This window comes from Mustela erminea, chromosome 21 (genome assembly GCF_009829155.1).
Source record: "Mustela erminea isolate mMusErm1 chromosome 21, mMusErm1.Pri, whole genome shotgun sequence".
Taxonomy (NCBI): domain Eukaryota; kingdom Metazoa; phylum Chordata; class Mammalia; order Carnivora; family Mustelidae; genus Mustela; species Mustela erminea.
Window position 1 is genome coordinate 17,150,848 of NC_045634.1, and position 27,171 is coordinate 17,178,018.

General features: G+C 44.9%; 1 protein-coding gene across 1 annotated transcript in view; it reads left to right on the top strand.

Moving 5' to 3' along the window:
- MTMR7 (myotubularin related protein 7) overlaps positions 1-27,171 on the top strand; it is a 107,558-nt gene that overhangs the window by 61,156 nt on the left and 19,231 nt on the right. The window contains exons 5-7 of the mRNA XM_032328954.1: positions 3,768-3,896; positions 10,287-10,421; positions 19,932-20,064. Of these exons, the coding sequence (XP_032184845.1) occupies positions 3,768-3,896; positions 10,287-10,421; positions 19,932-20,064 (397 nt within the window). The remainder of the gene's footprint in view (positions 1-3,767; positions 3,897-10,286; positions 10,422-19,931; positions 20,065-27,171) is intronic.

A 27,171-nucleotide genomic window follows, 5' to 3' on the forward strand; every position in this document is an offset into this window, starting at 1 on the left:
AAAAATATTGTACTATAATCATCAAACTTGCCAAGAGCCTAGAACTTAATGATTCTGGCCACTGAAAAAAAATGGAGAATTTATCACGTGATGGGGTGCTGATTCTCACGACAATGGCAATCATAGTACAATATGTAAATGTATCAAATTAACATGTGTACAATGGTGTATATTAAATATATTAAAAAAAAAATACTTGTTGAATGAGTAGAAGAATTATCAAAAGAGATTTTTCCTGGCGAGGCCAAAGCAAGATAGGTAAGCCCTCGAGGCAGACTAATTTATTGAGTGGAGGATAAGGAAAATAATTTCCTCATTAATAAAAAAAAAAGTAGGGACGCCTGGGTGGCTCAGTTGGTTAAGCAGCTGCCTTCGGCTCAGGTCATGATCCCAGCGTCCTGGGATCGAGTCCCACATCGGGCTCCTTGCTCAGCAGGGAGCCTGCTTCTCCCTCTGCCTCTTCCTGCCATTCTGTCTGCCTGTGCTCTCTCTCTCCCCCTCTCTCTCTCTGATAAATAAATAAAATCTTTAAAAAAAAAATAAAATAAAAAAAAATAAAAATAAAAAAAATAAATAAAAAAAAAGTACACAGAAATGATTTTAACTTATTCCATTTTCACTGGCGGTACTCAATGTAAAGAAGGAAAATTCAGAGGAAAAGCCTTTTGTGCTTTTCTCAACTTCTCCCATTCTCTCTGAATTTTCTTATGTGATTTTCCAAGCCAGGCAAAATTTGGGCAAGTGCCTCATTGGTTTCAGAATATGGTAGCACAAATGACACGTGCTGTGCCTTATTCATTGTCAGGATTTTGACTACAACTATGTGAGCTTGTTGCAAAAGTGACAGTGACCACTGCAGGACTATTTTTTTTTTTTAAAGATAATTATTTATCTGAGAGAGCACAAGAGAGGGAACCTGAGCAGGGGGAGGGGCAGAGGGAGAGGGAGAAGCAGGCTCTCCATGGGGCTCGATCCCAGGACCCTAGGATCATAACCTGAGCCAAATACAGATGCTTCAGCAGCTAAGCCACCCAGGTACCCTCAGGACTGTTTTTAAATTTCTCCATGAAAGCGCTGTCCGCTTTCATGGAAGCAGGATGAAGTCACTATTTCCAGCTTGGGTAAGAAGTTGTGTCTTGAAGCCTGAGCTCCCTGACACCGTGAGTCTGACTTTTTCCAAATCTGTTTTAGCTCCTCCTGGAGCTTCCCATGTGAGTGCTTATCAGAATGCCCAATTTCAGTTTTGAACCTTGAACTCTTTTCACCTAAACCCAGAGCTCAGGGAAAGCAGGAGTCCCTGTAAACAGCATCGTCATGTCCCTGCAGGGGAGCCCTTGACCGCCGTGTGAGCCTGACTACTGTTGACCGGGTTGAGGTGTTGAGCTCTTGGACCTTGCTAATGCCAACCTAAAAGAGCTGCATTTTCCTACACAGTTGGAGGCAGAGAGCCCTGGTCCTCTTAGAGGGTGGGGAAGACTTCCCTGCTCTCCTGGGGAAGAAGGAAGACCCAGGGTGGGTGGCAGTCAGGTCCTTAAGTAGGATGGGGCCAGGAGTGTTAAGGGGAGTGGGCTCTGAGTGTTTCCCTTCGTCTCCACCCCATACTGGGTACGGTGCCCATAAAGTTTACAGCGTGAGACAAGCTGAGCATTGTTTGGCCTTGGGAGGCCGTAAGAGGAACCGGCAGGAGCTTCCCAGTTCCTAAATCACCTCTGTTATTTAGAAAGGCTGTATGTAAGGCAGGTTGAGAAAGCTCCCCTATTACTTTCTTCTTCTATTTCATCACAAATAACATTGCAGTTTCTTAGTGTTGTTTTAATGAAGGCAGTAGGTGATTCCCATCTTACCGAAAACTTCCCAGTTTCCTTTTTAAAACTGTTATTTTAAGAAAGTGTTGTAAGCCTGACGCGATGACTACGTGTCTCTTGAACCTCAGAGAAGCAGGTGTGGTCTGTGTCGTAATGTTCTAGCTGACTGACGGAAGAGAAGTTCGGGCACCAGATTTGCATGGGGAAGAAGGTGCGGTGTCTTGTGGTAGTCATGCCCCTCAGGCTCTCTGGGTTCAGCTAGGCGGGGCCATGTGTTCTCGGTACAAGGTTTTCCTCCAGAGTATCCATGTTCCTAGACCGGGATTTCCGTCAGCGTGTCAGTGCCAGAGCTGGACATTTTTGAAGTCTTTGCGAATCTTCCCCAAATTGTCTTTGGCTTATTGCTGAAATTACATGTTGAGCCTGAGAACATCACTTTTGTGGCCCTTTTATCTCCTGCTTGATGTCGTTCCCCAGTCTGGTAATCAAGACAGTGGATGCGGGCAAGGGAAGGGGGAAGGCATCCTCATAGGACAGTTGTCAGAAGCTGTGGTGCCGAGGCTGGGCTCTGCCTTCGGGTGGGTTTTCGTTTCCTCCAGGTCCATCTTTCCGGAGGGGTAGGTGAGAGCAGAGGTGCACAGTGTTCATGCGGCTGACAGATTACTCTGTCATTGCTGCTCCTGGCGGACTCCTCTTGAAACGGCCAAGAAGAAGCTTGACTTCTGGGAAAGAGAGGGCTACTTGGGGGAAACCCAGGAATAGCTTTCTGAGCAATCTTCACATCACAAAGAGATTGATTGGCTGATGTCAGCACCAAATCCAGGCCTAGCAACAAGTCAGTGATTGCTGTTTCCCGCACTCACATTTCTATCGAATGCACTGGTTTATAAAGTGCTTTGTCATGGGTGTTATCTGATTTGACCCTTCCCTCAACCCCGTGGGATATTATTTCTATGTTTTATCAGTTTTAGAGGTCAGCATAGTGTGCCTCTCTGAAGGTCATGAAGTTGGCAAAGCAGAGCCATGTTCTAAACTGCTGATGCCTGATTAAATCACAAGACCATTCCAAGGCTCTGGAGTTTCCACTGTGGGAATCACTGCTGGCGAGGCACAGAAAGAGTAAAATAATTTCTTACCGTTTGTGAAGTCATGTGGAGGAAGCAAAAATAAAGTTGTTATATTATGTGGTACCAAGACAGATCTAGAAACTTACCCAAGTTGGAAGCCCAGCGGGAAGTTTCTTGAAGGAGGCAGGGTTGGGTTGTCCCTTGAAGAATGGAAGGGATTTGGGACGATTCGGGAAGAAGGGGGTTGGGGAGTACCCAGTGAGGGCATGGGCTTTGTCTTGGGCACATGGCTAGTGCTTACCCCCACTGGTGGGCTGTCTTTCACTCAAAACAGGCTGGTCAATTTTTTTCAGCTACCAAGATGCCGAATTATGATTTCTCCCTTTCTGATGAAAGAAATGCTCCCCCGTTACTGTCTTGCCCCTCACAGTGCCCTCAGAAGAGACCCGTGCACCAGGACAGGATGCTAAAGAGTGTTTGCTTCCCTTTGATGTCATAGGATCCACAGGTCTTCCTTTCTCTAAGGTGGCTGTTGGTTTCTTCAAAATAGCCTCCTCTGTAACTTGGTTAAGTAAACTTAAATGGGGGCGCCCAGGTGGCTTAATCGGTTGAATGTCTGCCTTCAGCTCTTATCATGATCTCAGGATCCTGGAATCGGGCCCCACATGGCACTCCTTGCTTGGTGGGGAGTCTGCTTCTACCTCTGACCCTCTCCACTGTTGCTTTTGCTCTTTCTCTCTCTCACTCACTCACTGTCAAATAAATAAAAACCTAAAAAAAAAAAAATAAAGAAAAGGTAAATGTGCAACTTCTAAGTATGATAAATGGAATTTCTTGTGATAGTTCACAAACATTACGAGATGGTCTCAAAATCCCCATGTGTTTCCCGGGACAGGTTTGTGATTCTTACCCTACTGAACTGTATGTTCCCAAATCGGCCACGGCACACATCATTGTGGGGAGTTCCAAATTCCGGAGCAGACGGCGATTTCCTGCCCTTTCTTACTACTATAAAGATAACCACGTAAGTCTCAAGGCATGCTTTTGTTTTATGCTTTGCTTTTCTTGTTTTATCATAAACAGGCATTTTCTAGCAGCCTTCTGCTCTGTGTGTGTGTGTGTTTGAATTCTTAAAAGTATGTGGATATTGTTGAGTATTACACAACATAACTCTCCTTAAACTCTTACCTCAGGTAGAAGTTGACCTTTCATATTATTTGACAATAAAGTAATGGGATGCTGTCAGAAAATACCTAAAGCTAATCATCCAAGCAAATGTCTGTCCTTTTTTAAGTATGTGTCCTTTTCACCTTGGGAAGCTCTGTGCTCATTTAAACAGTGCTAGGTATCCTTTGAAATGCCTGTTTTAGAAAAGTTTCCAGAATCCATGGCACCTTCTTCTTTTTTTTTTAAATGGCACACTCTTTTGAACATCCTCAGTATAAGAAATCTTTGTTTATGGATAGTGGGTTTTATTTTTCGAATATTCCTTGTAAGGGGCACCTGGGTGGCTCAGTCAGTGAAGCATCTGATTCTTGATCTCAACTCAGGTCTTGATCTCAGAGTCATGAGTTCAAGTCCCATGTTGGGCTCCACAATGGGTATGGAGCCTCCTCAGAATTATTTATAAAAACCAGGACTGGATTTGTCGGCAACTAACACAGCTTCTAAGTAACAGTGTCTTAAACAGGATAGAATTTTATTTTCTCGCATCTCACATAAAAACTCCAAATGTGGGCCATCCAGGTCTGGTGTCTTGGTTGTCCATTACTCAGTCCACAGAGACCCGAGCTCCTGCACCTTTCTGCTCTGCCTTCCCTTGTCTTTGGTCCTCATCGAGGGGTCTAGCAGATGACTTTGGTACCAGCCAACACTTCCAGAGAGCAGCAGGGGGAGAGGGGGCTCACGGCCCTCATGGCTTTCTGAGGAAGCCTCCGAAAACTGCCACGAGACACTTCCGCTCACATCCTGTTTGGTCAGAACTGCACAGGGCAGGTGAGAAAATCCACTTTTCCTGGGTAACTGTGTAAACAACTAAAAATTGTGGTTCCATGTCTGGGAAGGACAAGAAAATGCATTTGGGGAGCCAAGAATGGCCTTTGCCACCCACTTCAGAAGTCATTTGACTTTAGCCGGGTAAAAAGTTGGGTTTTCAAGCTAGATGATAGAGTTTTGGATTCAAAGGCAAATTGAGAGCCATAAACAATTGCAGCAGATGGGTGCGAGTGTGAACGCACACACGTGTACCTGTGGGCGAGGGCGTAGGCTCGGGTCTGTGTCTGATTCTAGGAGGAGGTTTCCAGAAATACCTTGAACAATGCCATCTGCACCGAGTAAGGCTTACAGCCTTCTGTGCTGTGTGCTTTGGCGGCAAATATTCATTGAGCAGTGTAAGTTCCATTAATTGAAAGCATATAAATTGTCTTACTTTTAGTTCCATCGCTGGGGTCTAAAAATGGCAACTATGTTATTAATGTTCTGTAGTCCTTGACTCCAGCTGTATTTCAGCCTACACAGAGCCAGAGCAGTGGTGAAAGAATGATGTGAATTTCCTTAAAAAAAAAAAAAAATGCAGGGCGAATAGGGAATCTCATGGCATTCTATTTGAAGTTAGGATACCGGTAGCACTGACACTTTCATTCTTCGATAAAGAAGTAAGAGAGGGAGGATCTTTTATTCTTTCATTGTTGTTTAAGAGGTGAAGGTGGGCTGGGTATTGTGAGCGTAGGGTCTGTCCTACTTCTTCTCCTTCTGTTCTGACGTTCTTGAGAAAAGAGACTCTTATCTTGGTCAGTGTGAGTATTGCCAAGGCCAAGTGTGCGATGTCTCGGAACAGGGAGGAAGTGTTGGCAGGAAGACCCCAGAAGCTCTTCTCCTGCTGGCTTCAGCTTCTCCTTGTTCCATTCCTGCTCTTGGGTGTCACTCTTGACTTGCTCTCCAGGCTTGAAAATGAATCATGCAGCCCTCAGGGATGGTGGGAAAGAATTGATGTCCTGTAGTTAGAACTTGCAGGAGGACAATGCCTCACGCTTAGCTCTTCTTACAAGGTATTAAATAGAGATGTGTTTCTGAGCATTCCTCGGTGAGCCAGTCACCCCAGGGAAACGGTCCACGTGCCACGTACCCGCACGTGCTGACCCCTCCCCCCTCCCCCCTCCCCCCAGGAAGTAAACTCCGTCCTGCACACAACAGAATGATTCGTTTTGTGTTTTATAACGACATTTAGGTCTCAGTATCAAGGTTCGTGATGTAAATGCTTCCGATGCAGCTAGGGATTTTTATCAAGGGAAAGAGAGACAAAGGTGGACATCGGGGGTTAAATGGTTGATGTGTGACATAACAAAGCAGCTGTTCATGCTGTCAGTGCTCCGGAAAACTCATACACAAACCAGGCAGTCTTCCATAAAAAAGTAAACAGATAGGAAAAAAAAAAAGTGAACGGGTGGATTATGTAGATTTGCTGACCTTTCTTTCTTCCCTTTTGGGATTTTAGACATTTTAGACTTAAGAGTATGTATCCCTCACCCAATAAAACTTAATGCATGTGAATAAGAAAATCATATCTTTTAGTTCCTCACATATCCTTCTGTTCCTGAAGGGCCCCTTTTGCGGGTGAGGTGGCTTGTCTGTTGTAGTAGCGGGATCCGTGTTAGATTATGACCTGAAATGCATGTCATTGCTTGAGTGAGAAGCCTGGGGAGAATCCTTTGATATAAATGTCCCTGCTGAGGGAACACCATTCCTTTCGGATCAACTTTTATGACACATGGTGTTGTAATCCCTTCCTAGTCACTTGTTAGTGAGATGAGGATTCCTGCCCTAGGTTCCAGGGAAGCCTGCGCACGTGACACCTGACACGGGGCAGAAGCAGTTGTCAGCCGTCTGAGTTGTGTGACTCACTTCCCAGGGAAGGAGCGCATAGCGTACCATACAGGGCACCCCCGGGGGGGCACTCAGGCATAGAGTGAACCAGCAGGGACTGGGGGACTTTCTAGTGATGTCAGGTTCCTAGGGGAGGATGTGACTGGCTTGTTGAATTCCATGGGCTGGCAGGGCACTGAAAGCCTCTATTGAGAAATGAGTAGGAGCTGCCTCAGGTCTGCAGGGAAGGTTAGCCAGGGGGCTTTCTCCATAGGAGCAGGGGATAGAGGCGCACTTGCTGTTGGTTAGTTGAGACCCTCCCAATTTTACCAATGTTGGAGGCAGCCCAGAATAAAAATTATAGGCCTTGAAGTGCGCAGGGTTATATAGAGCCATCCAGACTCCAATTTGGATAGCAAACTATCAACAGCTTTGTAGGTAACAGTTAGAGATGAATAAATTGTAAATGTCACTTACATTTGGAACCTGCGTGTTTTTGTTATTGACCAGCCCTTATGACTGCTGTATACTTTCTTCTTTTGTCCTAATGTTTCAATTGTTTTTAAGTCAATTTTTTTCATTGTTTTTAAACAGTTTTGCTTTAAATGGTTAATAGCACAATTTCCCAAATTCACAGTACAAATCTTTGGGAAACCAAACTCTGTAAGATTTCCAAAGAGGGATTTCCCTTAAGAAAAATAAAGACCTTTTCTCTTCCTTTTATAACTAATGTTTATTGAAACTCACTATGTGTTAGGTACAGTTCTAGGAAAATTATAAACCTTATCACAGTCTGTAGTTTTGAAGTTATTATCCTCATATTGTAGATGAGAAAACTGAAGTTCAAAGACAATAGGTCAGTTACCCAAGATCATATACCAGGGGAGAGCGAACTGTGGATTGAAAGCCAGACCTTCTTGGATGCCACATCTTAATTCTCTCTGACTTATTTCTGTATGTGAGTGCTGTATTATTTCAGTTAAGAATCCAGGATCAGAAAATGTTACGCCTGGATGAAATTCCTGGCTTCCCTAATTATTAGCTGTGTGACATTGAGGAAGTTACTTCCCTTCTCTGTGCCTCGGTTGCCTCATTTATAAAATGGAGCAAATGATAGATCTTCCCGGGTACGGTAATTGAGAAGATTAAATAAAAACAACACAAAGTTTTTATAATAGTGCTTATCACATAGTAAGCATTCCAAAAATGTTGGATATTTAAATTACGAGTAGTGTTGTAAATGAGGGGCTCTCGTGACCCTTTCCCATTGAAGACTTCCCCTCTGCTCTCAGGTGACAAAAATCAGTGAGAAAGGCGGCCAGGTTAGGGCGACATTCCACAGCAGGACTGGCTGGGGTACATTGAAGGTGAGCAGACACACCTCGAGGCTACTCACAGCTCCACACAAAACTGGTAACGAAATGTTAGCCCCAAGGCAATGAAGAATTCCCAGTGAAGTGTATCTAGAGGTTATGAAGAAAATATAGCTACAAAAACATTAAAAGTAGTTGGTTTAATCTATTTGGTTTAGTTTATTGACCACATTTCATCGTGGAACTGTTCTGACTTAACCCCTCCCTTAAGACTAGCTGCTCTCGTCCTGCGGGTAATTACTGATGGCCTTTGTCGCTCTGTGGCTTCATTTCCTCGTTGGAGTCCCACGGGTCCAGGGACTTCAGGTGTCGTGTGTGCATTCTCAGACAAATTCTCACCCTGGAAATGCATTTCCTTCCCGTCTAAGTCTTTCTGATAGTCTAAGAAATTACCCAGTGGTAACCCGGTTAACTAGTATCTCTTCAACCCCATGAAGTTTCAGGTAGAACCAGCTCAGAGCTGTTGTCTCAGCCGCCAGAATTCCCTCAGGGCAGGGGGGCAGGGCCTGAAGAAACAGAACCCGCAGGAGAAGCACTGAGAAGCCCTCTGGGGCGATTTACTTTCTACCCGTTGAAGCTGCTTGCCTCTCTTTCCAGCCTGCCTTTGGTCCCTGCCTCCAGAACCTCCCTCTTGTTGATGTCCTCATCCGGGTTCAAGCCCCCCAAGCCCTTTCTCCTCCAGGCTGCAGTCGCACTTCTGCCAATAATTTAAGAATTCCACGGCTCTGGAGCAACTCTGCTGCCCCTTTGCTTTGCCTGCCCCTCTCCCATGGACTTCCCTCCTGGACTCTGAAAACCTGGCTGCAGGGCCCAGAGTTTTGTTGTTGTTGTTGTTGTTGTTGTTTTTAAATATTTATTTGTTTATTTTGGAGTATGAGTGAGTGGGGAGGGGCAGAGGAAGAGAATCCCATGCAGACCCCTTGGTGAGTGTGGAACCTGACACGGGGCTCGATCCCACAACCCTGAGACCATGACCTGAGCTGAAGCCAAGAGTCGGACCCTTCACCGACTGAGGCACCCAGGCGCGCCAGCGCTCTTGGCCGACCTCAGTGGTTGCCCTCGCTGTCACAGAAACGTGCTGGAACTCTCTGGCAGTGGCCCAGTTATGCATCCAGCTGCTCAGCGGTTCTGGGACTTGCCAGCGGTCCCTCAGCGGAAGGATGGTAGTTAGCAAGAGACATTCCCACCTTCTCCAGAGAGGAGCACCAACGCTTCCTTTCTTCAGAGGAAACCCAAACCCCAGCTAAGTTGTCCTTGGCTGAACTTGAAGCTGTGCTTGGACTCAGAGCCGGGTTGTCCCTTCCTGGAGCGAGGCCAGCAGGCTCTGCCACCCCCATGTTGCGCGAGTTTTCCTGTGTCACCTGCCTGCCTGCAGCCGGAGGCCTCTCTTCCTCGCGGAGCCTTGTTCCCTCCACCCTCTCGTCCAGTGGACTCGCAGCCTCAGTGAAGATTCTTGGCAAGACTCTTTCCTTTAGTGTTAACATTGAAGTCCCTAAAAAGTACTTTCCCACCAAAGTGTAGGTTCTAGAGCTGCAAGGAGGTATCCATACTCCACTCCTAGCACAGCAGGGAAAGGTTCATGCTGTCGTAGATGTCTGTCAGCACCGCAGACCAGGGAGATTGCAGGATAGAACACAGCCTGATGGCAGAGGAGCCCCTGTTCCTGGGCAGCCTGGGGCTGTGCCTGCTGTTGTCCTGGGCGCAGAGGGAGCTTGTCACAGCAGGAACTTCCCTGGTTAGGATTAGAACTGGTTTTTGGTATTTGTGATGGTAAAAACTGATGCAAAGCATTACACAATAACTATTTTTTTTCCTAGTCTTGTTATTAGCAGTATCCTGTAAATCGTAGGAGAACAGTTATTTGCTTTATATTTCTACCTTCAACGGAAAACGAAATAATACCAGTGAAAGGGAAAGTAGGCTACTTAAATGGCTTTATATTCCCTGACTTAAATCCTATTCAAAACTTCCAAATTCATTCCTAATTTCTTCCTTGGAGAAACTTAGCACTGCTTGCCCTGGTGGTGGTTTCTCTGGCCTGAATTAGAAAGACGCCAAGCTTGGTTTTTGGAAGGCGTGTCTACAAGCCGGTGTTGGGGGTGTGTCAGGGACCCAGGGGGTCGTTGTTGGGGACAGGGTCTCGAGGTGTCCGAGGGCACTGACGCTGCTGTGTCCCGCAGGCCTCCATCTGCCGGAGCAGCCAGCCCCTGTCTGGCTTCAGTGCCCGGTGCCTCGAGGACGAGCAGATGCTCCAGGCCATCAGGAAAGCCAATCCGGGGAGCGACTTCATTTACGTCGTGGACACGCGGCCCAAAGTAAGTGTTGCTGTTCCGTGCATGTCTTTGCAGCCCCGCAGCAGGGACGTGGAATGGACTGTCGTCCCCGCTCTGGGTGCCTCGTCGGCCAACGGGCTGCTCCTCTTTGTATAGTCAGGATGGGGCCACCCAGCTCAGTGAGTGTTTCTCCGTGGGTGCGTGTGTTTGCAGTGAGTTTCCAGGGGGTGTCCTAGGCTCCTCAGCACATCAGGTCCTTTGGAGAGTTTCCCTGCTCCTAGCATCGTGCTGGGTACACAGACCACACAGCGGAAGAGTGTGGTTTGATCTTCAGCTTGCTCTCCTAAATACACCAAATTATTTCTTGGTCTGTTTCTAAAACGACCTTTTCTGCTCTGACAGTAAGAAATTACTGTGGCGCTCTCACACTTCGGTGTTTGTGAGGCGTTCAGCTACACCATTTCAGATTCAACTTGCAGAGATCTGGATCTGTGACTCGGGAAGATTTACGATATGCAGTGTCAAGTAAAAACATAATCACAAAATAATATGCATACTGTTGTGTTGATGTCAAATAAAACCCCTGGCATATAAAAGTTTCTGTTAAACTGAAAAAAAAAAATCTGGAAGGATAAATACCAACCTGCTAAAATTCCGTGGAGAAGGGAGGATTTAGAGAGGTAGAGAACTTTCTACGTGTCTTGTTTGAAAACAGTATTTTAACTGTGCATGTATTCATATACTGATTTTATAATTTAAAAGAACAGTCCACAGGAAATAATGGATCTAGTTGTCAAGGGGTAAGCCACGTCTATCATGCAGGGTATTTCCCATCCTGACTTCCATTTTTTTTTTTTTAAAGATTTTATTTATTTATTTGACAGACAGAGATCACAAGAAGACAGAGAGGCAGGCAGAGAGAGGAAGGGAAGCAGGCTCCCTGCCAAGCAGAGAGACTGATGTGGGGCTTGATCCCAGCACCCTGGGATCATGACCTGAGCAGAAGGCAGAAGGTTTAACCCACTGAGCCACCCAGGAGCCCCACTGACTTCCATTTTTTTTAATGACTGTTAGTGTTAGGTCTAATTTAATTTCCCATTCCACTGTTTAGACCCACTTGTTTGTAGATCAGTTAACAAAACGAAGCCTCGGAGGGATGGGCCAGTGAATACATAGAAACCCAATCACCTACCAGCACAGGGCATCTGTAAGACAACACGAGATAACAAAGCCAAATGGCCTTATTCAACATCTCTGGCATGATAATTTCTTGCGAATAATGAAAACGGGCCTGGCCCTCTGCCTGAAAAAAGGGAGAAGTACATGTAGCAATCTTTCCACATGGGCATGGAATAGGGCTCAAGATCTAGTGAGCAACAAGAGCGAGAATCAGAAAATACGTATAATGTCATCCCATTTATGTAATAATAATTATAAAAATTATATAGTACTCTATGCATTTAAAGAATCTGCAGGGGTGGTATACCCCAAACCACTGACAGTGGTTTTTCCTGTGGGGTAAAAGGAAGATTTTAAGAAATTGTTTACTTTATAATAATTACAGTCCCCAAATTTTTTAATCCTGAAAAGGTTCAAAGAGCATGAGGACCTTAATTCTAAACATAGTTACCACACAGCCAACAATTCTACTCCTAACTTGAGAGAAATGAAAACATATGTCCCCCCAAAACTTACCTGTGACTATTTCTTCATAGTTAATAATAACTGAAAAGTAGAGACAACCACATGGCCATCCACTGAGAATGAATTAATAAGATGTGGTATATCCATTCAGTGGAATATTATTTGGCTATAAAAAGAAAAGCAGTACTTCCTATACTACAACACAGATGGACCTTGAGAACACTACCTTAAGGGAAAGAAGCCCGTCACAGGGGCCCATGCCTCGTATGAGTCTGTTTGTGTGAAATGTCCAGAACCGACGGATCCACAGAGACAGAAGGTGGGCTGGTGGTTGCCTTGGGCTAAGAGGATTGACTGGAGGAAGTGGAGGTGACAGCTAATGGGTAGAGGGTTTCATGGGGGAATTAAAGTGTTCTAGAAATAGAATGTGGTCATCATTACACAACTCTGTAAATACACCAAACACCACTGAATCGTGCACTTTGAGCGGATGAATTGTGTGGCCTGTGAGTTATGTGTCAACAAAGCTATTTTTAAAAAGAGCATAAGGACACAAGAAACATCAGAACAGGAAGCAGGAAGTACAACCAACAGCCCCAATCACTAAAAAATATACATGGACGTTAAGAATACCTAACTATAGACATAGTCTGCACTCATGGGCCATATGAATTGAGAATTGGATATTATCCATTACGTAGGCCCTCAGACCCTGGCAGTTTTCAATGCTTCTCTAAGCCTCATTTCATCAAATACTGTGATTCTCGGCCTGGTTCCCTTAATGTGATGTTTTCCTGGTGTAAGATCAGCGCCCTAGTCATACCCTCGACCTCCACCGGTCCCGTGCTCCTGACGGCAGCGCAGCGGTGGGACACCCGTGGGCGGGGAGGCGGCGAAGGCCTCCTTCCCAGACACCAAATCAGCAAATCAGTCCCGAGATCAACAATAAAGCCCATGTTATAGCTGGAGCCCATCCTAGCAGACACACGTGGAGGAGTCTCTTCCCTTTACGTAATGTGAAAACAAAACACATTGGTAAGAATCTCAAACTGGAAAACAAAACAAAAACAAAACGAAGCTGCTCTGCTGGCAGATTTTCACTTGAAAGCCACCAGGAGCCCTCTGACTTGACGGTTCTCTTTGGGTGTGGACTTTTCTCTCTGGCTGATCGCACTGCCTCCCCCCCTTCTAACCTCGGCTGTTTTCTGGCCTCTTCACTGTACCTTTCATGTAAGTCAAGTGCCGCTGTTTGTAATTTCCTCATGACCCGAGGGGAACTGAAGAAGGCCTGCGTCTTAGGCTCATGCGGGAGCCCAGGAAAAGGAAAAGATGGACAGGGCTTTCTTGAATTGGGGTGTCCTTCTCCTGTCCTGCATTCCCAGATTTAAATAAAGCCAGACAGATGCACCTACTCATTTCAGGGCCAGTGATCCAAGTGTGTACTATACCACAGAAACCTTCTGGAAAATGTGGCAGCTGTTGAGCCAGGTGTATTCCGGATTTAAAATGAATTAATCCAGAGGATTTGATTTGAAGGGTATATTTAGCACGAAGCGTGTTTACTCGTGGCGATAAGAAGTTTGAGGCTGATCCATTAAAGAAAACCGGTGTCTCATCCGAGTGCCCCGTTGTTGTATTTGCTTACCCAGCCACACACTTCGCAGGAGTTCTGAACTCGCTGCTTTGGCCTCTTGTTCTTTTCAAGAACAAGTCTGTTGACTTTTGGTTCCCGAGTGTTAGGCTTCCTTGGTAGCCAGGGACGGAGCCCATGGTTGTTAATAGGTGGTAGGAGCGGGCACTGGGGCCCTGCCCTGAGTTTGCTCTCCGGTTTAACTAAAAAGAGAAGGGCCTGGGTGGCTCAGTTGTTAAGCGTCTGCCTTCAGCTCTGGTCAGGATCCCAACATCCTGGGATCGAGCCCCACACTGGGCTCTCTGCTCAGTGGGAAGCCTCCTTCTCCCCCTCCTCGTGTTCCCTCTGTCGCTGTGTCTCTCTCTATCAAATAAATAAATAAAACCTTAAAAGAGAGAGAGAGAGAAGGGATCAGGAGGCATCTGAATCATTCCTGCCCTGAGAGCAAGGCTCGCCCCACACGCTGCCTGTTGAGATGAAAGCCTCCTGAATTGCTTGTTGACATTAAAATCTTGGGAGGCAGAGGTGGTGAGGTCCCGGCATGTATTGAATATCTGCCCCAAAACAACTCTGCGCTTGAGGGCATATATTCCTGCTGGGATTTGGTGTCTTAAGAAGATAGGAAACGGGGCGCCTGGGTGGCTCAGTGGGTTAAGCCTCCGCCTTCAGCTCGGGTCATGATCCCAGGGTCCTGGGATCGAGCCCCACATCGGGTTCCCTGCTCAGTGGGGAGCCTGCTTTCCCCTCTCTCTGACTGCTTCTCTACCTACTTGTGATCTCTCTCTCTTTCTCTGCGTTAAATAAATAAATAAAATCTTAACCAAAAAAAAAAAGAAGAAGAAGAAGAAGAAGAAGAAGACAGGAAACCATATGGATGCAGTAGATGTTGAATTGTAAAACGAGAGGAGCTCAATTTTCTGTCAACCTTGTCGATGACTTCGGGTTACTTTTAGTCGGGGACTTTGCCGAGCTTATAAAAATGCTTGTTTAATTCTTACAGTAATCCTGAAAATGAGATGTTTTCTTTTTAAGGAGAGGGCTTAGATTTCGAGAGGTTAAGTATAAATCTGCCCAAGGTCGCACAGTTGAGGACAGAGCCCGCGCGCCGGTGCAGGCTCACCTGTGGCCAAAGCCTGGGCTCTGCCCACCGGGCGGTGACGCCCTTTACTGCAGTGTCCCGGGGAGCCTTGCGTCCGCCTCCGCCTCAGCAGGGCTGCCACCTCCGAGCACACCGTAGTGAAGCTGGAGACACAGAGCTGTAGAACCTCCCAGAAGCTCATCCAGAATCAGGCCAGGGCCAGAGGGGCCAGCAGGGCTCTGAGCTGGGCTCTGCCACCCTGGGAGGGAGCCCCGAGCTGAGAAGGGCGGAGGTTGGGCGGCCGCCTGCCTCTGCTGATGCTCTGCCTTTTGTCCTTGCTGCTTCCCCGCAAAGACGGCTTTGTGGTTATGGTTTCTAATTGCTCCCTGTAAGCAGGTTTTTAGTTGCATTATGGGATGCTGGCTGTTTTTGTGTTTCTCTGGGATCAGTAATGAGGTGGCTTCAAGTCCCGTGGGGGGTGGGGGCAGGATTTGAGAGAATCCGTTGTAAGGATTGGGGCGCCTGTAAGAGGAGAATGTAGGACCTCCTCTTCTAGTGGGGTGTGTCCCGGCCGTGCTGCGGTGAGCAGGGGGAAAGGGAATTGGAGAACAGCAGGGTTCAGAGAGGTGGCGTGGTCTGCACCCCTGTTGGGTCAAGTGCACACTGAGGAAGTGCGCAGGAGCCATCTTGCTAGTGTCCCTCCAAAGAGGGCTTGTCCCCAGCTGCATGTGACTGCGGGGTGTTTGCTGGGGAGGCAAGTTGAGGGGATTAGAAGAGGCTGAAGCCTGGGAATCTCCCATGTCCGTGACCTGTGTACCTCGTATCTTCATGAGCGCACATGCAGGCCCTAGGAGAAGCAGCATTTGGACCCTTGCAGCGAGAGGGCAGTGATGGCCGGCAGGTGTGTCCAGAAAAACAGTGACATCAATAGAGAAAGACGTGTGGTCTTGCCAGCTTCATAAAGAGATGTTTACCCCATCCCTCCTCTGGACCTGCCTCCACCCCCCCCCCCCCAAAGCAGATAGGGCCGAGAAGAAAGAGGAACCAGAAGGGAGTCAGAGAGCAGACCCCCTTGCCCGTCCCCACAGTCTGTAATGAGGGAAAGAGATAATTTTGCATCTTATATGGGATTGGGATTTTAAATGGAGCTGGATGGTGATTACCCAAAAGCTATTCATTCTGCCTAAGATGCCCTCCGGGGTAGAAGGAGGATTTCACTCGCAGAGCTGTACACAGAAGTTGCGAGAAAGCAAGCCTTCTCATATTGTCATGTTATGCCACAAGTTCAGGCTCTTCATTTCACCAGTTAGAAATGGAGGGAGCGAAAGGAGCATCCCGTGACGCTCGCTGCTCGGCTGGGGCCCCCGCCTCCTCCTGCCAAGATAACTTCTGTTCTCATTTCCCACCCCCGTCCGATCAGCGCCTGCCATTGTGCAGGTACAGAATGTGCTCTACTGAAATCGGAGACCGAGGGCTAAGAGAGATCTAGTCTTCCGAGTGACCAGGCTGCCCATTAAGTTGATACCAAGATTATCGTTGGCGAAGCTCTCCTGGTTGTGGTGTGTCTGACGGATGGATGGATTGACGGTCACAGGAAGAATCTGATTCTGTTTCTTAACATTCTTGGCCCGTTCACCTCTCCCCTTCAGTCCGACATTCAGTCCTTTGTCGGGCCAGGCAGCCCATCAGTACATCTTCCCTGAGTCTCGCCGCGGAGCCTACGTCTTCCACCGTAGCCCAGTGGGACTTCTCCGCCGTCTACACGACATCCTAAAATGTTCCAGCAAACCTGCTCAGAGTCCTTCAGTTGCTCTCAACTGCCGTTAGCCTTCTGATTTGGCCTCTCTGTTAGAGGACTTGAAATTTTTAGCCTCTCTCTCTCCTGCAACCATCCATGAACCATCGACTCTGGTCGGCTCCTGTCGGCTCACAGATACCCATCTGCCCCTTGATCTCGTGTCCCACGTCTTCTGGAATGCCCTCCCCTTTGTCTCCATGTCCCAGATGACTAAGTCCACCTCAAGGCTTTTTGCTTTCATGAGACGGGATCCCCGATCCCCTAGGCCACATGGTGCTGGTCCCCATTTGAACTCCTGTCATTCCGGCCTCTGCTGGTCACTCAGCTCCTGCCTCGTCCTGGCCGATCGAGTCCGTTATTCATTAAGAGTTTGTGGAGGGGCATCTGGGCTCAGTCAATTACGTGTCTGCCCTCAGCGCGGGTCATGATCTCGGGGTCCTGGGATGTGGCCCCATGTTGGGCTCCCTGCTCAGTGGGGAGCCTACTTCTCCCTCTGCCTCTCCCTCTGTTTGTGCTGTCTCTGTCTCTCTCTCAAATTAACAACAACAACAAAAAAAAGGGTTTGTGGAGAAATGAGTGGGTTCTTTTTATTTCACTGATAAGCTTTTCTGTCCCCAAAGATGCTGAGATTATCAAATAGTGGAGTGATCTTGGGTAAGAAAACAGCATTTTTTCTCAGCTCTGCGTGTCATTTGTCTGTTGTGTTCCTTACGCATAAATTGAAGCTGGAATGCAGTTACCTCCACTGTTTTACTTATTTGAGAATTTTTTGGAATGGAGTTGAATAGCTTTTCCTTCGCTCGTGAGAGCTGGAGTTCTCAGCCAAAGGCATGGGGGACAAATTAGACTTATTCTAATACTGTTTGATTTACACAAGGCAGACTTTTCTGGAAATTTATAAACTAGGTCCAGGATAGCTTCTTGAATTTTTATTAATCCTAAAACCATACTTCCTGCTCTGAGGGTTCAGCATTTGCTACACTATCCTGGTAAGTCCCCAGTGAAATCTGTGGAAACCTTGACAAAGTACACCTCGGATGCTAGATTAAATATCGCCATCTTCTGTTCATTATGAGAAGTATCGTTGACTTTCAAGAAGCCATCTTGTGTTGCTCCTTTGCTTTGAAAGACCAAACAAATTATCCCATGTCACAGGGTCTCAACTATTTATGAATATGAACAGAGTTCTAATTACACATTCAAAGCATAGTACAAATGGTATTTGGGGTTTTATTTACTACACTATTTAAAAAGGGTATCTCTGCAGTATGTGGTAGGGAGGCCTAATTCGAATTATTTAAGATACAGAAGAAATATAAGGCTCATGTAGCATCAAGATTCTTGCAAGTAATCTATTAATTGTTTTATTTTATAAAGTTTGTTGTAAAGGATAGGGCAACAGCGTTGGAAAATAATCATGCAACAGTACGTTTCAAAAGAATAATGCTTATAGGTAATTTTAGGAAAAAATTCCCCTTAAAATATTTAAAGATTTTAAAGCATAAACATGAGTTGTCTTCAAAATAACATCTTTTATATATAAATATGTGTGTGTGTGTGTGTGTATACACACACATACATACATATATATATATATATATATATATATATATATATATTTTTTTTTTTTTTCCTTGAGGAAGGCCAAACCTTTTATTCTCAGAGCATGCCCAGGAGAAAGGTGGCAATCACTGGAAGCAGTGTCTTGGGCTGATGTCACAGGCACTAAATTGTGAGCAGGACCGCTCTGGAGAAGGGAGGTGTCCACTAGCCCCAGCTCTGAGTGGCACCAGCTTGCCCTCTGCTGTTTCATTTTTCACTTCTAATACCTGTTATGTCTATTATTTGAATTACAAACCTAATATATTTTAGTAACAAAGAACACAAAGGCATCAAAAGTAGTATTTGTAGTGTCCCCTGGTGCTTATCACCTCAGTGTTTCTACTCTAATTGCTGCCATGTTGGGATCCATATTCATAGGTTTTGTTTTTGTGTGTGTGTGTTTGTAGTTTTAATCTGCTTAATCAAACATGTATAAGCATAAATACATATCTGTACTTTGTTTTATAAGGAATGAGATTACTGAATGAATATTATTCTTTAGGTTACTCTTTTCACTTAATGATGTCATGGGCCAATTCCGAGTCTGTCTCTATGTCTGTCTCTCTTTTTTTCTCTCTCTCTTTCTAGAATCTATGTCTTTTTGTCTCTGTAGAAGTTCATGGTGTGAATATACCATAATTAATCTACCTGTTGCCCTATTGAGATATTCATAGGTTTTCAGGTTTTTACTATTATAAAGTTTTAATAAACATCCTTGGACATCTGTCTTTATGTGCTGGTAGTTTTAATTGTGTAAAGATCAGATCTGTGCCAAAGAATATTTTTGCTTTTAACTAAGCTTGGTTTTTAGCTTTTTCTAAACTTGGCTTTTTGAGAAGTATTTGTTAATTTGTAAAATGGATGTATTTTTTTTTCTGGCGGTGACTGCCTGGTATCAGTTTTCTGCCTGCCTTTTGGGGACCAGAGAAGAGCATGGTCAGTGACTAGCACTTTCTAGGATGTGATCACCTGCTTAGCCAGACAGCAAAGATAGAATTAAGCAGTGATACACCCATTCCAGAAATGTATGTATTTCTCAGCTACGGCAGGACTTGTCCCCTTCCTGGTTTTAGTTACACAGGACGGGGGCAGAGGTTTGCATTTAACAAAATTCTTCAAAGTCCCTTATCTTTAACCCAGTTTGTACTGGGAAATCCCCACCAAATACAGCACTGTGGTAATGAAAGTGGCCCAGAAGCCCTCCTAGCAGGTCTCTAGATTGAAATTAAGAGCCTGGAGAAAATGGCTCTGGAGATAGTTCTACATGCACTCACCATTTTAGTCCGTGACTCCTGCTCAAGGTTTAATTGGGGAATTCTTGTAGACAAATTAAGATCACACCACAATTCCTATTGGATAATGAGTTTATTGGCAATATAATACTGGAAGATACAATTTAAGTTACAGAGCTTTGGACTGCCAGCTGTATCTGCTGATATTCTTCTGCCAACCTACAGGTTATGTCATTTGGTTGAGTGAGGGCAATTTGGCTCTATCACAGAATTCTATATTCAATTAGTCATCTCTGGTGGAACCACGAAAGACCTCTCCAGAAGGGTTTATCTGTAGAATGCTTTCCCGCTAAGAAAGTGTTCCTCACACCAACACATTTATGCTGTGGAATATAAGCTCAGCATGAGTGCCTGGAATCACTTAGCTCAACAGAAGGTTCCAGTGATTTCAAGCATGTTGTGTTTCCGCACGCCATTTTGAATGCCGTTATCACCGTCGGTGAGATGTTCTGATTGTTTTATGCGCTGAATATCATTGGTGACTGCTCTGTTTTGCTGACCACTGCAGCTCAATGCAATGGCAAATCGTGCTGCAGGGAAAGGCTATGAGAACGAAGACAACTACTCCAATATCAAGTTTCAGTTTATCGGGATAGAGAACATCCATGTTATGAGGAGCAGTCTGCAGAAAATGCTGGAAGGTAAGCCATTGTCTTACGCATAGCATTAAAAAAAATACAGTGAAAGGTTGTAATGTCAAGCAGAATAAGATAGTCTTTTGTTTTTTAAGTTGTTTGCACAATGATGCTGTTTATATAAGTGGGATAAGTTGAGAAGAGGGTATCGTATTGCAAGGACTACTTAAACATTTAAGCCTTTCTCTTATTTTTTGTTAAGTGTCATGGGGAAATGGTTTTTCACTTGGTTAGCAGAGTCAGGCCCTGTCCAGTGTTTAGAGTATACAATGAAAGTGCACAGGAGTGTTTTTTCTTTCTCCCTCATGATATTAGTTTAACCCACATTCAAGGCCATTTAGATCAAGCAGTCCTGCATTTAAAGCAATAACTAGCTCTGTTCATGTGTGGACATGGAGTTGTATAAAATGAATCCGAGTGGACAAACGGCCATTAGAAGGGAGGGTATTGGAGGTGCTGGAGGGCCTTGAGCAGCACATTCCTGATTTCCATTCTCCTTCCTGGATTCCCTGGGTCAGCTCTCTTGCTCTGAAGCCCAGCAGTCACCTTCACTGGGCTGTTACCCGCCATAAAACAATCTAGTCATTTCTCCAGGGCAGCAACTACCACAGTGCGCCTGCGCATATATCCCTTCCCCGCATGGCGTTCCCCACCCCTTCACCCTCCCCCACACCCACCCCAGCCCTTCACACCACAGGACACAGCCACTCGGGCTTATGGGGGAGGAAATGACAAAGATGGATTATGTGATGTACAACAGCCATTCTTGTGGCCAAACCAGCCATAAGCTGATTTGCAGAAATTCTGCATTTCAAGCAAACCCAGCCTCCTTTACTGCTTATGCTCCATGTGATTGTAAAGGCGTGCGAGGAGGAATGTGTTGTCACAGGCACAACTTCTGGCTCTAGTGGGAACCGCAGAGAAAGGGGGCCCTTTGCTTTGTACCTTGGGGTCCTGGAGAGGCTGCAAATGCTGTGCTCGCTCTTGGGGGGAAGGCCCTGAAAAGGTGGAACTGTGTGAGGACAGTGGGCTGCCTGAACAGGAAACTTGGGGTGGAATGGAGGAGGACAAAGAAAGTGCTGAATTCCTTTTTTCTAGGGGTACACATTTGCTCTCAGTATGTAGTTCTTTGCTTCATAGGAAGGACAGGGGGTAGGGAGAGCCTGCCAGTAGGGCTGGAGGGCCTTGAGCAACACATTCCTGATTTCCATTCTCCTTCCTGGATTCCCTGGGTCTGCTCTCTTGCTTTGAAGCCCAGCAGTCACCTTCACTGGGCTGTTTGTTACCTGCCATAAAACGAGAAGCTTGGACTAATAATTTCTCCGGGTCCTTCCAGCTGTGTCGGGTCTGTGACTTTACAGGTTGCAAATATTTGAATCATGTACATTTGAATAATTAAACAAAATCTCATCCTAAACCTGAAAAAAAAAATCTGCCCCAGAGAATCTCCGCCTTATTTTCACATATCATCTGCCATGTCCCAGACCACTGTAACAATATCATAGGCATGATTTTTGAGCCCTTTTTTTTTTTAAAGATTTTATTTATTTGAGAGAAAGAGACAGAGACACGAAGCATGAGCAGGGGGAGGGGCAAAGAGAGAGGGGCAAATACCCCCTGGTAAGTGGGGAGCTGGACATGGGGCTCAATCCCAGGACACTGAGATCATGACCTGAGCTGAAGGCAGACCCTTAACAGACTGAGCCACCCAGGAGCCCTGATTGTTTGAGCTTCTTAAACTTTTGGAGATAATCATGGGCAGTGTGGCTGTCCTTGCTATAAGTTGTGCCTTTTACGTGTCAAAAAATCGAACTAGCTTTGTCCTGTTATTAAAAGGGTACTCTAACATTAGTATGAAAGGTGTGCATCACTGCCAGAATCATCAAAAAACATCTAGGGTGATACGCTTCATATTTTTCATTTAGTGATTTCATAAGCGGACTTCCGACAACACACATTTTCTTCAATGTACAAAGTAGCTCTTAAAACTATCACTCTGACTTTAGTTTTGGAACTAGTGCTTATCTGGTCTCTTATTAGGAACCATTCCTCCTGCCCTTCTGTCTGTGGTCTGACTGTCTCCTTCAAAAGGACGGCAAACTGACTGAGTCCTGTAGTGAAGTCCCTATTACGTGAGGGATCACGGTAACTGGACATCACTTTCCAGCCCTCTGTCAGCGCAGTAAGCAAGGACAACCTTCTGGATGCCTTTCAGGGAACTTGACCAATGTTTGACTATCTGTTTTTACCAAGTAAATTATAAACCACTTGTGGAGGCTCAGCTGATGAAGTGATGCAATCAGTCCCCCCTTCTAGGGCTTTTCCTGCTTCCAACAGCCGTCCTTGGCATCAAAGAGATTGGAAGATTTGTGCTGCTGGTGACTTGGTAGGAAGTGTGCTAGTACATTTTTATTCGTAGTTATTATTGCCTTTGATTTTTTTTAACTACTGCTAATTAATATTATCAGAATAGAATTTGAATAATAGAAGAGAAAAAATTGTTTGCATTCTGGCTCTGTCTGTGAGCAAGAGCTGCAGGATATTTCATCAGAAACTGAAATTTAGGACCAAGTTCACTTCTGATATAGGTCCTTTTATAGAGCTCACTTAATTTTAACTTTGATTTATAAGTCCTAAAGCAAACTGTGTTGTAGTATTCATGTGTCCCAATGAGATAGTAATGATGCCTTCTAGTTATGTAGCAATTTTGCAATTGATTGTTTTCTACTAGGCTTTCCCTTTTGATCATATAATGTTTTTCCCTTAAATAATAAAAGGATGACCTATATTTTCTTTTTTTATTGGAACAGTCAATAAGAAAGCCCATGCTTCTCTCCATTTGGACCTCTCTTTATATGTTATTCACAATATGGCAGGTTATTTTTTCAAAGCATAAGTCTCTAGTTCTAGAATCTAGTACTATATATATATATATATATATATATATATATATATATATATATATATATATATATATATATATTTCTTTCCTTAAGTGGACTCTGCACTGGAGCCCAACACAGGGCTTGAATTCATGACTCTGAGATCAAGATCTGAGCTGACATCAAGAGCTGGACACTTAACCGACTAAGCTACCCAGACGTCCCACATTTAAAAATATTTTTATATTACATATTTAATTTAAAATTTAATTTAATTTAAAACATGCATTTCCCAGGATCTCATAACAAAGCAGGATTTGAGCCTAGTACTTTCTATCATGTTAGAGCACTCTTCACTGATTTGTGGATATGGTGTTAGGCTTGTGGTAACCACCCACATAGTAATGGTGTTGTAACATCTGCGATGTGATTACTATGTACTGGACACTCTTTTAATTTTCTCAGGTGTATTTATTCAGTGGTCCTCGTGGCAGTCTTGTTAGAGCTATTCTCTCTTTTTTTTAATGCAATTAGCCAACATATAGTACTTCATTTGTTTTTGATATAGTATGCAATGATTCATTAGTTTTGTATAAGACACAGTTCTCATTAGATCACGTGCCCTCCTTAATACCCGTCACCCAGTTGCCCCATTCCCCACCCCTCCCCTTCCACAGCCCTCAGTTTGTTCCCCAGAGTGCAGTCTCTCATGGTTGGTCTCCCTCAGAGAGGGAGACAGCTTTCCCTCCCTTCCCCTTTTATCCTTTGTACTGTTTCTTATATTCCACATGAGTGAAACCATAAGATAATTGTCCTTCTCTGATTGATTTATTTCACTCAGTATAATTCCCTCCAGTTCCATCCATGTGGATGCAAATGGTGGGTATTTATCCCTTCTGATGGCTGAATAATACTCCATCGTATATATGGACTATATCTTCTTTACCCGTTCGTCTGTTGAAGGACATCTCAGCTCCTTCCACAGTTTGGCTATTGTGGACATTGATGCTATGAACATTGGGTGCATGTGCCCCTTCGGATCACTACATCTGTATCTTTAGGGCAAATCCCCAGCAGTGTAATTACTGGGTTGTAGGGTAGCTCAAATTTTAACTTCTTGAGGAAACTCCATACCAGTTTCCAGAATGTCCTCATTTTAAAAAGGAGGAAATTGAGGTCAGAGGCTGAGGATCTCACACAAGCTCACAGCAGTAGACGACAGAACGAAGATTCTCACCTGATCAGTATGGGTTCAGATGCCATACTCTTAACCACCTGGCTTTATGGTCTCTCTAGGTAGCTGGTTGGGTAGAAAGTGTCCTGGCCTAAGAGTCTAAAGATCTGGGTATGGGCTTTTGCTTTATAGTCTCCGAATAAACTTAAACAAATCTCATTTCCTGTATTTGTAAAAGAACGTTAACAATATATCATCTCTAACTTACCGATTGAAAAAGTTTCTTGCAAACTATGAAGTGTTTTCTTTCCAGTGTAAGGTCTATTATGCTTTCTCTTGAGAGATAATACTTCATTTGGAAGTAAGTACTGAGTAAATGGGTAGGTTAGTGGGCTATAGATTAATTCAGTCAGCCAGACTTTTTATAGGTAACTTTTCTCAGTTTCGTTATTCAAGAGACACAGAGTAAGATAGCACAATTTCAGAGACATGGAAGTGCTTGCCTTATGTTATGGTCAATGTCCACTCAGCAAAAGCCCATTAAAAATCATTTAATAAACCACCTGTCAGGCCTTTTGGATGTTTTCTCAGCAAATTATTTCACAGAGATACAAACCTTAGCCCCATGGCATGTCATATGGGAATGGGTCCAGAGCACAGGAAGAAAGGCCCGTGTCTGTTCTGCGATTTGGGCAACACTACAGTGAAGAGCTGTTTGAAACGGACCAGACTCGGTGCAATTTAAGACTAGAATCTTTTTAGCAGTCGCCAAAGTGGAACCGCACTTGTCATATCCCCTGGAACTATGGGCATTGACGGGAGACGTTTTGTGGCAAAATCAGGCGGCCCCAGAGATCATATCTGCGCTGCACTTCTGTGTGAAGGTTCTAAGGCCCATTATTCAGAGCCTTCATCAGGTGTAGAAAGGACGGTTGAAAGAAGAGAATTTTGAAGACGTCATGGGGGCGGCGGGTATTATGGTCTCCGACTTAACTGCTCTGGTCTCCCTCCCAAGTTGCTTTGGGCGCACCAAGGTCTAGAAATGAACAGTCCCTAACACACCCACACACTTCTTTCTGCTCAGAGTTAAGGCTGTGGTTATCAGTTAAAATGTCCCTTTTGTTGGAGACTGTTTTGTTTTTTTAAAGATTTTATTTATTTATTTGACAGACAGAGATCACAAGTAGGCAGAGAGGCAGGCAGAGAGAGAGAGGAGGAAGCAGGCTCCCTGCTGAGCAGAGAGCCCGATGCGGGGTTCAATCCCAGGACCCTGAGATCATGACCTGAGCCAAAAGCAGAGGCTTTAACCCGCTGTGCCACCCAGGCGCCCTGTTGGAGACTTTCTTGCTCACCTCATGTCTTTCTGAGGTGATGGCTAATTCAACCCAGAAGAAATGGAGCGCTTCAACTCTACAGATATTCAGATTTAAGTTTTTCATTTTAAAGTATTTCCTATTACATCGCCTACTAGTTGATGGAGTTCTACCAGATAGGAGCTAATAAAAGGCTATAAAGCTCATCTTTTTTTTTTTTCTGTTCTCTACGTTTGGACTTTTTACCACTATTAATTTCCTCAATTACTAACCTATTAGATGAGACAGTCAGCAGGACCTGGCTGAAAATCTGGTTATTATCCTTTAAAATTAAGCAACAAAGCATGGTTTTCCACACAGAAAACCCAATTTTCCATTAAAATGGCACTAGATAGCTTCAATCCAAGGTTTTTCAGAGAGCCTTCCACGTGACCAACCGACCTGTCCTGTCAGGATTTACTCGTTATCAATTCATGGTCACTTGGAGGAAAGAAATAGATCAAGAGCATGTACCTTGCTCTCTGTGGTGTTGTAAGAGGATGTAGAATGGGGCGAATGGGAGCTGGGTGGTATCAGCTAATCCGTACAAGCATATCGTAAGCATTAAGGCACAGAGGAAAAAGCACTGTCCCTTGGGGGCATATGGGCTGTAGACTGGACTCCAGTTCAATAATTTACTGACTGTGTAACTATGGATGATAACTTGGTAAACTTTAACACCTTTCCACCTGCAAACTGGGAGTAACTAATACCCTGGATGGTAGAGAATGTCTGTCGAGTAGCAGCCATAATCCCCGCTTACAGGAAGTACGACATGGCGTCGGGGCTCCTCAAGTTCTCCCAGACATTCCTCTGTACATCAGACAGTTCCTGAGCGTTTTCTACATGCTGGGCATTGGGTCGAAAAATTCATTCATTAATACAAAATGAAGTATTGATTTGGATGGAGGGCAAAAATCGTGGGCAGGGGAACAGATGATGCTTGCTTGTTACTGAGGTCTATCCCGGGGTATGGCAGCCAGTCGAATGTTTGAACTGGGCGTCAAAGCCAAGGACTTTATGTCTGGGTGACATTATCAAAGAGAGGACAACAGGGCGCCTGGGTGGCTCAGTGGGTGAAGCCTCTGCCTTCAGCTCAGGTCATGATCTCGGGGTCCTGGGATCAAGTCCCGCATCAGGCTCTCTGCTCAGCAGGGAGCCTGCTTCCCCCTCTCTCTCTCTGCCTGCCTACTTGTGATCTTTCTCTCTCTGTGTGTGCCAAATAAATAAATAAAATTTAAAAAAAAAAAGAGAGGACAACAAAGTGATTTAATAAGAGAATTGTGGCTATTTTCATCCTAATTATGCTGTCCCTTGACGTTCACTGAGACAATTCTAAGATTAATTTCACCCTCAGAATTTGTTTTATTTTGTTAATCATGATGGCTAGTTTTTGGGTAACTAGGGCATTTGCAAAAGGAATGCTTGCAGAAGACAGTGCCTCCCATGCAACTAAAGATAGACATGACTAATTGTAGTGACAAGGCGAGCTGTAGTTGGGATCTGGCAATTCCGTATTTGCTTGCCAGCGACGGTAAGGTTTGAGATTTGGTGAGAACGTTGGTCCTGGCAGCTTTCACAGCAGGTGTGTGGAGCCGCCCACTTGCTGCCACCGTCTTCATCTTACATGATTCCTGAGCTTTCTCTCCAGGGCCTGCCGCTAATACTTTCTATCCACCTGGACTTCCTAACCTCTCAGCATTTT